Raw genomic sequence first — 15,651 nt, 5'->3', positions numbered from 1 at the left:
ACAGTAGCAGTGCCACTTTTAAACTCATCTCCATTTAAGGTTCAGTCTTAACCTTGCATTGCTGAACTTGCATTCAGCAGGAATGATACCCCACCAGTGATCTTTAAAGAAATCATCAAATGCCTGCAGATAGGTTTCTGCCCACTACTGTTGAGTTAGTAAAAGTGCTGTGAATTTTCTGCTGTCACTTAAAGATGGTGAAATCAACAGTATGTAATGTTACGTGGAATGAAGGCCTTGGTTCTCACTCTAAGGGATTTTCACAGACTACTTGCCCCCAGTCATGGGTTCTGTGGCTTCTGTCCTCCTCGGCCTCAACCTTAGTGAGGAATGGTGTATATGATTTTGTTTTACTCAGGAGGTGCTTTTGAAAATCGACTAATCTTCAACCTTTGAGCAGGACAAGGACAGTGATGCCATAGCTGTTGCTAAAGTGACAGTGGCAATGAGCAACTTCCTCTGGACACCAGCAGGCTGTCCATCTGATATCTGTCAGGCTGCTGTCTGCTGTTCATGAGGGTGAACATTGATATGCTGTAATTTAAAAGAGGGAGAAAGATGGCTTACACCTTTGTCAAGCTAGCAGGGTTTTCAGAGGTTCAGGATGCAATGGACTGCACACACATTGATTTACAGGTGCTGATGTGATGGCATCCAATCACTCTGGCTGCTGTCAATTCTAACCTGTTCGTTAAGGGCTAATAATTAACAAAAACCTGGCCTACAATGGTTTCACTATGTGATATTTTATTAGAGGATGACTTTAAACTGAAAGAACAGAAAGTTTAAATTTGCATGACAAATTTAAAACAAAATTGTGTTTTGATAAGTGAATAGGGTGTCTCGTTTTCAATTTTCCAGGCCTTAATTTTGTATTTCCAGGTGGAAGAGAAACAAAAGAGACTGTTTCACCCTGCCTGGACTTGGCTTCTGAATGCTATATCGACCACAGACATCAAAGACTTATCCAACCAATAGTCACATTCTCTTGCAGATCTGAACCAGCTGGCACTTGGACAGCAAAGGATTGTGACCTTGTTCACCGAAACACCACCCACGTCCGATGTCAGTGTTCACAGCTTGGCATCTTTGGAGTTCTCATGGACATTTCACATCGTGAGGTAAGCATCATCAAAGCGTTGATTATCAGTACAAAACATTTTTCTCAAGAGATATAGCACGTTATGTATAGCATTTTGCTTAAGAGTTATAGTACTCCTTAAGAAGGCCCCAAATTTTCACAAAATAAATATTTGATCATTACTGGGTGATATTAAATTGTACTAATTTCTAGAGTTATGGAAGAAAGGAATCAACAGGAAAACATATACTATCTGTTCTTTTTCAACGGGACTGTAATTATAAGAAACCAAATTGTCCAGCAGCAGATATTAAGTGCTTTTCACCTCTCAGTTCAGGTTTAAAAATAAGTTGTGTCTGTCTTTGCTTTTAGATTTTGGAAATCTGTACAGTATTTCTGGAATACTGGAAACAAGTAATATTATTAAAAATTTGCAAGTATAAATATTTTCAAAAGATGCTTAGCCCCAGGATAAGACTTTGTAATGTTATTATCCATGAACTGGAGTTCATGTTTAAAAGATGGTGCGTTCTGGATGCAGCAAGCTTCAGAGTTTGACAACAGCCAGTGACTGGGAGAGCAAAGCTGTTTTTAACAAACTTTTGCCTCTGAGCCAGAAGGTATGGGATCAAATCCCACCTGCTACAAAGGTGAGTCATAGCATGCCAAGAAGGATGGTAAAAAATAATTAAGCACTTACTTTTAGTGACAGCTGTTTTAATTGCCAAGAAATTCACCTGGTTCCATTCTTCTGCCTTTTCCCTACAACCCTTTTCAGATAATTATTCAATTCTCTTTTAAATGCCCTGATTGGACGTGCTTCCAGCATGGTCTCGGGAAGTGTATTCTAAATCCAACTACACGCTGCATGAAAAGAAAATCCTCCTCGTAGCTTCTTTTGCTGATTACCTTAAATTTAAACCATCTGATTTTCAATCCTTTGAGCATGGGAACAGTTAGTCCCTCACTACCAACATACCTCCCAATTTTGAATATCACCATCAAAACCCTTCCAACCTTCTCTCCTTGGAAGAGGTCTTAGTTTCTCCAACCTGTCTGCATAAATGAAGTTCCTCATTCCTGGAGTCATTCTTGTCAATCCTTTCTGCATACTCTTTTAATAAGAACACAAGTGATAGGAACAGAAACAGACCACACTGCCCATCACTCTGCTGCACATTGTGATATTCCCAATATCGTGCCCGCTCCATTTATCCTTTGATTCCCTGACAAGCCAAAAATCTTTATGCCAGCAAGAAATGTAATCGATGATGGAGTATCTACGAGCCTTCAGTGTAGAGAATTTCAAAAATTCACAACCCTTTGAGTGAAGGTCATTTCTCCTCAGTTCGAAGTAATTGGCTGCTTATTCTGACATGCACGATTTGGATCCCCTGACCAGAAAAATCATTCTCTGTGTCCACCCTATCTACCCCTATCATTCTTCTAAATTCAAGAGAATATGGGCTGAATTTATTAAAGCCTTTGCATCCTTCTTAATGATGAATGGACTAGATGATATGGTCTTGGTTCACACCTGAGTTCTGAGGAAGGGTCACTGGACCCAAAACATTAACTCTGATTTCTCTTCGCAGATGCTGCCAGATCTGCTCAACTTTTCTAGCAACATATGTTTTTCTTACTGATTTACAGCATCTGCAGTTCTTTTGATTTTAATTAAGTCCAACGGCTGTGCTGAGTGAACCAGTTTCAACGAAGCTGGAGGCACTCCTGTCTCATTCTTGAAATAAATTAAAATACATTGGAAAGACTGGGTGCAAAATAAGAGAGCTTCTTTGGAAAGAACAGTCAAGATGATAACAAGTGGTCTTTTCATAAAGTGCACTTCCTTGTGTTCTGGCAACGTGTAAGCATTCATTTTTATCAATGTTCCCTGTAGCAGCTGGAAGGAGATCTGGAGACCTTGGCGATCGTCACCTATTCAACTATCAGTGTGTCTCTTGTGGCACTGCTTTTGACTTTCTTCATCCTGACCTGTCTAAATGGACTCAAATCCAACACTCGTGGTATCCATTGCAACATTGCAGCGGCCATCTTCTGTGCAGAGCTTGTCTTCCTTTTGGGAATTAATCAAACAGAGAATCAGGTAAGGAAGGAAGCTAGTTTCCAGAACCATATATGTCCCACGGTCATTGAACCTTCACAGAGCACATAGAAATATTAGTACTTTGGAGTTATGCAAAGAGGTATGTGTCTCTACTTTGAATAGAACAAGTTAATTTCCTGTGGCATTATCTGTGGAATTTTTTAATCGTCTGTCTTCCTGTAACTGTCTATCTGCTTGACTTTGCTTCAGGTTCTTTCCCTTTTATTGTGTCATTTGTGGGCCACTCTTTGTCCTGTTTTTTTTTTCTCTGTTCTCTTATCTACAGCCCTTTATCACACAAATCTCATTATCTTCCTCATTCTGTGATTATTCCCTATACTTTTATGTTTCTTCCTTTGTCTTTCTCACTTTTTCTCCTTTTAACTCTATCACCCTGTACCTCTCACTCCTTTTCCTTCTCTAGCACTCTGACTGTCTTTCTTGAGAACACTCTTTTTTTCCGCTCCACAGGTGGAAAACAATACTCCCTCTTCTTTTTGTTGCAGACACCTCTTTTTGAAACCAGAAGTCAATGTATCAGCATACTAATTGGTATGCGCAGAAACACAGAGGAATCTCTGTGTGGCATCTATTCAGTTTAAAGGAAACATTGGTGGCACAGCTGGGAAGCAAATCCCTACTCAGCAAAAATAAAAATGACTTCCTGTCTGGAAATGTAGGGGTGGCTGGGACACCTGTCATCTTTTTGCCATGCATGAAGGAATGGAAGATCTGTTAAAGTGCATTTTTAGACAATAGATGGTGAAACCCTGATAATGGACGGTTTAGTGGGAGGCTAGGACCTAAACTTCCAATGGAACCATTGAAACTTTGTATTCAGATTTAGGGGAGCAGGCAAACCAGGAGTGGGATGGGAGGTAAAGGGAAAGAAAAATGTAATACATGGGCAGGGTGAGTTGCATTAGTTCTTGAATTACATGAGTATTAAACAAAGCAGTCAGATCTGTTGTCACACTGCACAAACATGAAGAACAATCTGCATGAAAATGGTTAAGTAATCAATAACATAAACGTTAGTTACATTGGAAGGTTTAAACATTGCTGCTTTTTAATTACTCCCAAATGGTGCTTTTTATTGTTCACTGCACTTAAGTAATGCTGGCTAGACCAGCATTTATTGCCAATTCCTAAATGCCCATAAGTAGGTAACGGTGAGCAGCTGCTGACTTGAACTGCTGGAATCCATGTGGTGCAGGAAGACCTGCAGTGTTGTTAGGAAGAGGGTACCAGGATTTTGATCCAGTGATATAGTTCCAAGTCAGGATTGTCTGTGGCTTGAAGGGAAACATGCAAGTTGCAGTGTTGCCATGTATCTGCTACCCTTGTTCTTCTCGGTAGTAAGCTTGTCGCTGGTTTGGAAGATACTGTCTAACAAGCCTTAGTGATTTGTTGCACTGCATTTGTAGATGATGCAAACTGCTGCTACTGTGCCTTCGTGGCAGAAGGAATGACTGTTTGAGTCACTATATGGGATTCCAATCAAGCAGGCTTCTTGTCCTGGATACTTTTAATTCTTTTGAACATTATTGGAGCTGCACTTATCCAGGTAAATGAGGGGTGTTCCACGGCATAACTGATCTGTGCCATATTGATGATGAACAGGCTTTGAGGGGTCACCACTGAACTACTGAGCATCTGACCTGCTCCTGTAACCATAGTTTTTATTTGACTGGTCTAGTTCAATTTCTGGTCAAAGGTAACCCTGTCGCCACACAAGGAAGTTGTTAGCAGAACATCAAGTGATGGTAATACCATCAAGGGGAGATGGTTGGATTCGGTCATGGTGGAGATTGGAGATGGACATTGCCTTGCACTTGCGTGGCATAAAGGTCACTTGATATTCATCAGCCCAGGACTGAAATTTATCCAGGTATTACTGTATTTGAACACGAATTATCTGAGGAATCCTTGACTCCACGCTTGATCAAATATTATCTTGATGACTCCACAGCCCATTGGCCCTTCTGATCGAGATCCCATTGTACTCTGAGGTAACCTTCTTTGCTGTCCACTACACCTCACTTTTTGGTGTCATCTGCAAACTTACTAACCGTACCTCCTGTGTTCACATTCAAATTATTTGTATAAATCATGCAAAGCAGTGGATCCAGCACCGATCCTTGCAGCACATCGCTGGTCACAAGCCTCCAGTTTGAAAAGCAACCCTCCATCACCACCCTGTGTCTTCTAGCTTTGAGCCAGTTCTGAATCCAAATAGCTAGTTCTCCCTGCATTCCATGTGATCTAAACTTGCTAACCAGTCTACCATGAGGAATCTTGTCAAATGCCTTACTAAAGTCCATTTAGATCACGTCCACCATACTGCCTTCATCAGTCCTCTTTGACACTTCTTCAAAAACCTGAGACTTCTTGGTATATGGAGTTAATGTTAATGACTACTAGGCCCACGCCCTCACAAATATATGCCACTGTGGTGAGTCTGTCCTGTTGGTGGGACAGGACATAGTCTGGTAATGTGATGGTAGTATTGGACATTTCCTACCTTCAAAATTTGGCATGAACACTGATTTGACTAAAGGTTGAGTTGAACTGGATAGGTAAGGACCTAGGTGTTGCACTCAGGGTGAAGTTGAGTCAAGTAAGATTGGGAGCTTATTGCTACAGTTGCACGCAGGATAAATAGAGAACTGGTTGTGATGTTTCAAAACATGGCTAATCCTTTACCAGAATTAACTCCGACCAGAATTGTTGATGTTGGTGTTCAGCTGTTTGGGTTGCTTGCTGTTGCTGTCCTGCGTCGGACTTGACAGGGACTTGCGTGCTGAAATTGTGCAATGGCTTTTACTGTTGCCCACAAGCGTGTGTAGGGAAGTTGGGCAAGTTGATGGTCTGTAGAACTGTGATTCAGTTACTAAGGAAGAAACCAGGGATGGTCTTCTGTCCAGAGGCCAATTGTAGCTCATCATTGAACTGGGTAAGCAGTTGAGGTCAGAGCATTTGTAAAAGGATCCAGCCATGTGGCAGCAGATTCTAGGTCCTGATTCTTATTTGGCTGGTCTTTACTGTGTTTAACTCAGCTGTGCTAATCAGAAAACTTGAAATCTGAAATATCTGCTGCGTCCCATGCTACAGTTACAACCAGTACACCCAGTTGGCTGCAACCAATACTTTGTGGTCTAAAGCGGCTTTCAATGCTCAAGTTTAATTTTCTGTGGCATTAGCTGTGCTTTGAGGGTCAAATTAGTCAAAATATCCATTTATAATGTTTTCTGTACAACTGGAAGTTCAAATTATTCAAAAGTATAAGGCTTAGACACTGTTCTATATGAAGCGCTGTTCATTCAGTAATGCCACCCCATTTGCTCTCCCAGGGCTCCCATTTTTTAAATTTTAATGCAAGCACCTATGCTGTATTTAATTAATTTTATTCCACTCTAAGGCCATAATAATTGTGTGATGAAATATTTGCAGCATTTGCCTATTATGGCTATTATATAATTAAACTGAACATCACAATAATGCCATGTTACAATTTTCAGATAATCCAACTTCTCGTAGTATTGTCAGGTGCAGTCTCTCAATTGAGCCTCTATTTTGAGAAACTGTCCGCCTGGTGAAGTGAATGTAAAATTTTTTAAAAATAGCATTGACCTCTTAAATATCTTGATATGCCAGTTATTTTGCATCCAACAGCACCACAGTTTACTGGTAATTCATTCATTCAGTTGTTGTGGGATATTGCTGTGATTTAGCAGTTACCTGCATAATAACATTGTAAAGAGTAAACTGCTATTTAGAAAGCCCTTTAGTATTTCGTGAAGAGATAATGAGGCACTATATAAATACAAGTAACTCTTAAGAAAAAAGAGACAATATACAATTTTTTTTTCCTCCAATAAGGTCATAGTCTGCAAAACTGGAATTCATTCTACCTCCTTAAAACTGAGCAGTAGAGCACAATGAGAAATTAATATGAAATGTTCACATGACTAGGTAATTCGATGTGTAATCTTGGGATGTGATCAAATCCTTCAGCCGTGATACAGCTTTCAGTACACCTTTGCATAGCTGATTATTTGCTTAGATGAAACTTGAAAGAGCTGATGTAATGCTAAAAGGAAAGCCTTTTCATATTATGTTCAGGTAAAATTATTTAAGTTCAATAACAGTAAAGCTTTTTCATATATCCTTGATGAGAACCAAAACATATTAAGAGTTCTTTGGCTTATAGGCACTTAGCTAGCCATATGTATTAAACATCCAATTTACTGATTCTGATTACACTTTTTTTTTACATTCTGTGCATATCCAAAAATATTCTTCCATTGAATGGTTGGATAATGCCAGCAGGCTGGGTTCAACTACCCTGAAATATTTCCCACAACAATTAGTGTTATGTTGAGAGAGGTGTTCAGTTATAACATCTGTGTTTTTTTTACATTATTGTTATAGTACAAATAAAGCATTGTTCCTGTATAAGAGATGAGGCATCAGTAACAGCTATCTGTTTGAAGGATTTTCCAGTGAATGTCATATATAGTGGAAGCAGTTAGTTATTTTTGGTTCATTTTCTCAGTCTTCACTTCTTTCTGTAAATGGTAGGCTTATGAAACCTTGTTTTAGCCAACCACCGTCTTGTTTTACCACCCTCTTTTATCTTTGATTCATGTCTGTCTTGCTGGTATCCTGCACTTGGATCTCATCCTTTCACCTAAGTTTATCAATTTAAAATAGACCTGAATCAGTCTTTGCAGACATAGGAGACAAAGGGTGTTGGTGAAGGGTTGGTTTTCAGACTGGAGGCCTGTGACCAGCGGTGTTCCACAGGCATGAAACTTGAAAGAGCTGAGGTAATGCTAAAAGGAAAGCCGTTTCATATTACATTGAGGTAAAATTATCTAAGTGTAATAACAGTCAAGCTTGGGGTCCACTATACCGGATCCACTTTTGTCATTTGTATAAATGACTTGGATGAGAATTTAGGAAGCATGGTTAGTAAGTTTGCAGATGACACCAAAATTGGTGGTATAGTGGACAATGAAGAAGGTTATAAGATTATAAAGAGATCTTGATCAACTGGGTCAATGGGCTGAAGAGTGGCAGATGGGATTTAATTTAGATAAATGCGAGGTATTACTTTCAGTACAACAAACAAGAACAGGACTTATACAATTAAGTATTAGGGCCCTGGGTGGTGGTGTAGAACAGAGAGACCTAGGCTTTCAGGTATATAATTCTTTAAAATTCGTATCACATATAGACAGGGTGGTTAAGCAGGCTTCTAGTATGCTTGGCTTCATTGCTCACACCTTTGAGTATTGAAGTTGGGGCGTTGTGTTGAGGTTGTACAGGACACTGGTGAGGCCTCTTCTGGAGTACTGTGTACAGTTCTGGTCACCCTGTTATAGGAAGGATATTATCAAGTTGGAAAGGGGTCAGAAAAGATTTTCCAGGATGTTGTCTGGAAAGGAGGGTTTGAATTATAAAAGTAGGCTGGGACCTTTTTCACTGGAGGGTAGGTAGTTGAAGGGTGACCTTATAGAAGTTGATAAAATCATGAGGGGCATAGATAAGGTGAACAGCAAGGGTCTTTTCCCTAGGATGGGAGAATTCAAAATTAGGGGACATATTATTAAGGTGAGAGGAGAAAGATTTAAGAAGGACATGAGGAATAACTTTTTCACAAGGTGAATGGTTCGTATGTGGAATGAACTGCCGGAGGAAGTGGTGGATGCAGATACAGTTACAATATTTAAAAGACATTTAGATAACTGCATGAACAGGAAAGGATATGGGTCAAATGCAGGCAAGTGGGACTAGTATGGTTTGGGAACATATTCGGCATGGACTAGTTGGACCAACAGGCCTGTTTCCATGCTGTATGACTCTATGACTCTCTGCTATCTGTAGAAGATTGCAAATGTCAGACCATACTATCTGGAAGGTACGAAAGTAACAGAAATGGCTGGGCAAGGGTTAATGGAGATTAAGATATGCAGGCACAGGGTAACATACCAGCAATTCACCTGAGCAGTGGTGATATCACTTGCTCTCATGAGCAATTTCTGAGTGTCAGGAGAGCCGCACAAAATTGAATCGTTGCTTTCTACAAATGTCTAGACATTTACTCTATGTAATTGCAACGTTTATAGAGTCATAGAGCTGTACAGCATGGAAACAAACCCTTCAGTCCAACTCATCCATGTTGACCAGACATCCTAAATTATTCTAATCCCATTTGCCAGCTTTTGACCCATATTCCTCTAAACCTTTCCTATTCATATACCCATCCAGTTACCTTTTAAATGCTGTAATTGTACCAGCCTCCACCACCACTTCTGGCAGCTCATTCCAAACATGCACCACCCTCTGCATGAAAATGTTGCCCCTTGGGTTCCTTTTAAATCTTTTCTCTCTCATCTTAAACCTATAGTATTGATTCCCCCATCCCAGGGAAAAGACCTTGGCTATTCACCCTATCCATGCCCCTCATGATTTTATAAACCTCTTATAAGGTCACCCCTCAGCCTCCAGGGGAATGCTCCAGGGAAAATAGCCCCAGCCTATTCAGCCTCTCCCAATAGCTCAAACCTTCCAATCCTGGCAACGGCCTTGTAAATCTTTTCTGAACTCTTTCAAGTTTCACAACATCCTTTCTATAGCAAGGACACCAGAATTGCATGCAGTATTCCAAACGTAGCCTAACCAATGTCTTGTCAACCTGCAACGTGACCTCCCAACTCCTATACTCAATGCACTGACCAATAAAGGCAAGCATACCAAACACCACCTTCACTATCCTATCAACCTATGCTTAGAAATAATGAGCGGATTTTTGTTGAATTGTTGTATTGGGCGTCTCATCAGCCGGGTGGAGAACAGGTGAGAGACTTGTGCTGCCTCTTCTGATGAGGCTGCTGGCCTGCCTTTCCCTGGGTTTAAGATCTGGGGACAGAAGTCCTGTGAGAACTGCCATCCTCCGAGTGCTTTTCAAAAAAAAACACTGCTGCCTGTTTTATGTTCATGAATAATACAAATCCTTACAAAATGTGGCTCTTCTTTATTGATTCATAGACTGCAAAGGTTGTTGTTAATGTAGTGCCTTAATACAGAATCTTCATTAACCATCAGAATTTCTTCCCTACAGTTTCTCTGCACAGTGATTGCCATTTTGCTGCACTACTTTTTCATGGCAACCTTTGCTTGGATCTTTGTGGAGGGACTGCACATCTACCGGATGCAAACTGAAGCTAGGAACATCAACTACGGTGCTATGCGATTCTACTATGCCATTGGTTGGGGAGTGCCTGCCATAATCACAGGTTTGCATTAATAATACACGCAGTGAAAGGCTATTTGTGGGACGTGGACATTACTGGCTGGCCGGTAGTTATTATCCATCCCTAATTGTCCTTGAGAAGCTGGTGATGAGCTGCCTTCTTGAACTGCTACAGTCCACATGCTGTAGGTTGACCCACAATGCCCTTAGGAAGAAAGTTCTACACTCTTTGCCACAAACCTCAATATATATTTTAACTAATGTGTTTTTAGCTGTAGTCACCATTTTTGCTCAGTGACCCCATGGTCCGTTTTATGTCTGTCTTTTACCCCTTTCCTCTTTGCTTGGGGTACAAATAGAAAGCTATGTTTACATGTAGTAGTACATCTAGAGGCATGGAAGAGAATTGACAAAACCCATCAGTGGGCACAAGAAAGTTTTTTTAAAGTCTTTTGGAACTTACACCGTTGCTTTATGTTTGAGTCAAGCAGTTAGGTGCTACTCAACTGGCACAACATTGTATTTTATTGTTCTTCTCATGAAATTAAAATTGAACCAAGCACCTGAATTTCCCCCACCTGAACTGCTTGTTTTCCAAATCATTAATGATTCAGATTTTCAAGCCTCAGAGGGCAATCTGTCAAAATATTGAACTCCTTCCTTACTAAAGATAGTTTTATCACTTTGAGCATCATCTCCAATCTCACCTTCACATATCTTGCATTGTATTTGAGCTTGTGCCCCTGCATTGCCAGGCTTTCAATAAACCAGGTTTCTCTAAATTTAGAAATCGAAGGTTTATTCTTTGGGAATTTTGAGGTTCCCATAACAAATTTTAGAGCAAGGTAATGTGGCACTCTCAGCACCAATGGTTACTGGTGTTTGGAGCGAAATGACTGAATGAATCACTTGACGCTCAGGTGCACTTCGTGGTAAACGGGTTTTATTGTTTTATACCGCTGGGAAGAAAGTCTCTTCAGAAGCTTCTCTGTTGAACAACAGGAAACATACATTTTCTATACATTTGCTTTTAGCCCACCTTTGGCTGTTACAAACCAATCATATTATTATTTGATTACATACACATCTATTCAGGTTAATCATGTGACTGAATGATCAGTTGATGAACAGTTCTAGGTATTTCCATGATCTCACATGTTTACCAGACCCTCTTATCACTTATCCTTGGGCCTTTACAACACATCTTATTCAACCACATTCCAGGCTTTAGCTCTTGCGTAAGCTATTCAATATCATAGACTCCCCACAGCATGGAAGCAGGCCACTCAGCTCATCGAGTCAATACCAACCCTCTGAAGAGTATCCCACCCAGACCTATCCCCTGTCCCTGTAACCGTACATTTCCCATGGCTAACCCACCTAACCTACACATCCCTGGACACAGTGTGCTAACCACTGAGCCACCGTGCCACCCCAGAACTTGGCTGCTAATTGCAAGGGGGCTTCTCTGCCTCGGACTGAGTTTCCATGGGAAGGCAGTTAAATCCCTTAATGCTTATATACTTAAAACTCAATTTTTTATATCACCTACACTTATAATTACCTCAGAGTCTTACCTGATGTGGGTCAGACCCATCCCATCTATCCCATGATCAATACCAAACTTTGGACCAGCCTGAAAAGGGGGCTTTTTTCTGAGTTTCTCAAGGATGTTTCTTACAAACTGTCTGTGCAAAAAGCTGCATTTTCTTCTGTGTAACAACGCTCATTTTATACATTTCACAGGACTCTTTGTGTATTATCTTTATCTAATTATCTTGGATTTTCTCTCTGTATGAAAGCATCTAATTAATCTATTTTATAGTTTAATTTGAAACAGCAGGTTCTGCAAGCTGCTGTTTCAGCTAAAATTCTTCCTCAGTCATTTTAATGTCAACCGAAAACCACTTTCAGCCATTTTTATATTAACTTCAGCCATGGGCAGGCCTAACACTGGGAATTCCACATATGATTGGATTAATGTTTCTACTTTCACTTGGAAAACAGGCCCACCTTTCCCCATTTCTCTCCTTAGTTTCTCAATTTCAAAGTCACTTCTCACAGATCAAAGGATACATCTCATCCTCTGGGTGAAAAGGGAGACAACTTGTTCTTACGTATCTGCTGGTGGCTAGGTACTTGAGAACAGCATTGGGTCCGGTTTTAATTTGTATTCGTGAGACAATCTTCTGGTCAACTTTGTGAACTTTTAATTTATATTTTCTATTTCTCAATCTATCGCTATGCTTTCTAGGTCTTGCAGTTGGTCTGGACCCAGAAGGTTATGGAAATCCTGATTTCTGCTGGATCTCTGTACATGATAAGCTGATCTGGAGCTTTGCTGGACCAATTGCTGTTGTTATTGTGGTAAATATTATTCCTTTTATTTCAAAATAAGTACTCAGAGCTTTGGGCCTTCCATAAAATGTTAAGTTTATAATTCTGACCTATCTGTGCTTCATCTTCATTCAACTTTTTGTTTCACTCTATCTCATTATTGTCTTAATGCCTGCTATTTGCTGATCTCTCTCTTGTTTGCATTCATTCTTTCGCTGCCTTATGGACCATTATTGATTGGAAACTACATTAAACACCCTGCCAGTCAAGTTTACGAAGTCCTTCTTACTAACATCTGAGAGTTTTGGAAAGGTGTACCGCAGACCCAATGAGCAATATCCTCTCACATTCATACTCTTGGAATCATGCCTTGCAATGGAGTCCTAGACTCCTCTGTCATTGTACCAGGTTAAGCCTTGTCCACCCTCAGGCAGACCTACCAGAAGTGTCAGAACAGTGGTATACAATCAAGATGGAATTGCCCTCATGACTCCAGGCACCCTTGAAATCTCAAGGCATGAGCCTCAGCTGTTGAATAAATGCTTCTCTATTTGGGGCACTTAAATGCTCTAGTATCTGATGGAGTTGGCCAGGTTGAGAAGGACACAGCTGTCACATGGCCTGCAACTAGTAGTGAATGAACCAACAGGACAGCAAAACATACTTGACTTCATTGTCACCAATCTACCTATCACATATGGTTCTGATAATGCCAGTATTGGTAGGAATGACAACTACACCATCCTTGGAGACGTGGTCTAGTCTTCTCATTGAGCATACTATACTTTGCATTCTGACATGACCATTGTGTTAAATTGGATAGATTCAACACAGATACAACCACTCAAATCTGGGGTTGAAGGTTGCGGTAGACCATCAACAGCAGAAGAGTTGTATTCAACAACAATCTGTAACCTCATGATCTAGCATATCCTTCACTTTACCATTAACATTAAGCCAGGGATCAACCTTAGAACAGGTTAGCACCAGTAGCACCAGGTGTACCTATAAAAGGGATGCCAACAAGGTGAAGCTACTACATGGGACCAAACATATGCTAAACAGCAGAAGCAACATCTGATGGATAGAGCTAAGCAATCCATAACAGTGGATCAGATCAAATTCAGTCAGTTCTGTATGTAGAGGGACAATTAAATAAATAACCAAAGGAAGAAGCATCAATTGCCCCCATCCACTTTGATGGGGAACCCAGCGCATCGGCGTAAAAGACAGGGCTGAACACTTGTAACTATTTCCAGTTGGAAGTGCTGAGTGAATTGCATCTCCCTGAGGTCCTCACCATCACAGATGCCAATCATCAACCAATTCCTTTATTTCCATATGATATCAAGAAATGGCTGAATACTCTGGATACAGTAAAGACTGCATGCCCTGACAACATTGTGGCAGTAATTCTGAAAATGTTTACGCTAGAACAGCCATACCCCTAGCCAAGATATTGCAGTACAGTGACTATACTGGCAAAAACACAACAGTGTGTAAAACTGTCCAGGTATGCCCTGTTGACAAATAGAAGGACAGATCTCCAGCCAGTAATCATCCCAGCAGTCTGCTATCAATCATCAAAAAAGTAATAGAAGATTTGGTCAACAGTGCTGTCACGCAGCACTTACACAGCAATAACCTCCTCACTAATGCTCAGACTGAGTTCTACCAGGGCCACTCAGCTCCTGATCTCTTTACAGCCTTAGTCTAAATATTATCAAAAGAGCTGAGCTCAGCAGGAGAATAATTACCCATTACGTCAAGGCAACACCTGACTGAATGAGGCATCAAGGAGACCTACCAAAATAAATGTCAGTGGGAATTTGGGGAAAATACTCCCCTGGGTTGTTGTCATACTGTAGAAAGAGCAAAATAATTATAATCTTAGCTGCAGAATAGAGCAATTAGGTGTCTCTTATGGTAGTGACAAGTAATGTTTGTGTCATATAGGTGCAAGGCATTACCTTCTCTACAAAGGAATAATTTATCCCTGCCCCTTTGACATTTGACAGCATTACTATTGTTGAGTTCCCTAACATTTAAATCCTTGGGGTTACAGTTGAACAGACGCTGAACTGGACCAGCCATATAAATACTTCAGCAACAGGAGCAAGTCATAGCTGATAATTCAGCAACAAGTTACTTACCTCCTGACTTGTCAAAAATACAAGTCAAACTTGTGATGGAAACACTTGCCTGGATAAGTGGCTGTCCAACACCTGAATCTCAGAACCATCCAGGACAAAACAGCCTGCTTAATAGTGAACCAATCCACCATCTTAAACATGCTCTCCTCTGCCATTGACCCGTGGCACCAATGCATGTTGCAAGATGTTTTGCAACAACTCGCCAAGCTTCCTTCGACAGCACCTGCAACCTGAGCCACTTAGAAGAACAAATGCAGGAAATATTGAACCACCATCACCTGCAAATTTCCCTTTGAGCCTCACTGCCCTTCATTCGTTGTCACGAGTTCAAAGACATGGAACTCCCTTCCTCACAGCACTGTGGGTACACCTACATCAAATGAATTGTTACTGTTCAAGAAGGTGGCTCACCACCATCACCACCTTCTCCAAGGGCAAATAGAAATGGGTGATAAATCCTAGCCTTGCCAGGGATGCTTGCATTCCATGAAAAAAATTAAAATAGAACACCCTTCCTATGGGAATTACCAGATTTTAGAAGATTGTGATTCAAACAACAGGAAGAAAATCCCCACAACTATTTGTTTCTTGGTCAATGATGAGCTAATATTTACTAAAACTTCTTTGCAAAAATATGAAGTTTAATATTCTTTCAAGAATCTCATTGAATTTGTGTATTACTTCTGGATGAGAGGAGATTCTGTTTTCTTCC

The 15,651-nt window shown here is 40.5% G+C and overlaps 1 protein-coding gene across 1 annotated transcript in view; it reads left to right on the top strand.

The window, feature by feature from the left end:
- Window positions 1-15,651, top strand: part of celsr3 (cadherin, EGF LAG seven-pass G-type receptor 3) — a 232,178-nt gene that overhangs the window by 173,871 nt on the left and 42,656 nt on the right. Inside the window, exons 23-26 of the mRNA XM_048606305.1 lie at window positions 995-1,121; window positions 2,982-3,188; window positions 10,318-10,492; window positions 12,704-12,816. Coding sequence (XP_048462262.1) covers window positions 995-1,121; window positions 2,982-3,188; window positions 10,318-10,492; window positions 12,704-12,816 — 622 coding nt within the window. The remainder of the gene's footprint in view (window positions 1-994; window positions 1,122-2,981; window positions 3,189-10,317; window positions 10,493-12,703; window positions 12,817-15,651) is intronic.

This window comes from Rhincodon typus, chromosome 16 (assembly GCF_021869965.1).
Source record: "Rhincodon typus isolate 14 chromosome 16, sRhiTyp1.1, whole genome shotgun sequence".
Lineage (NCBI taxonomy): Eukaryota > Metazoa > Chordata > Chondrichthyes > Orectolobiformes > Rhincodontidae > Rhincodon > Rhincodon typus.
This window is presented reverse-complemented; position numbering and strand designations above follow the sequence as displayed.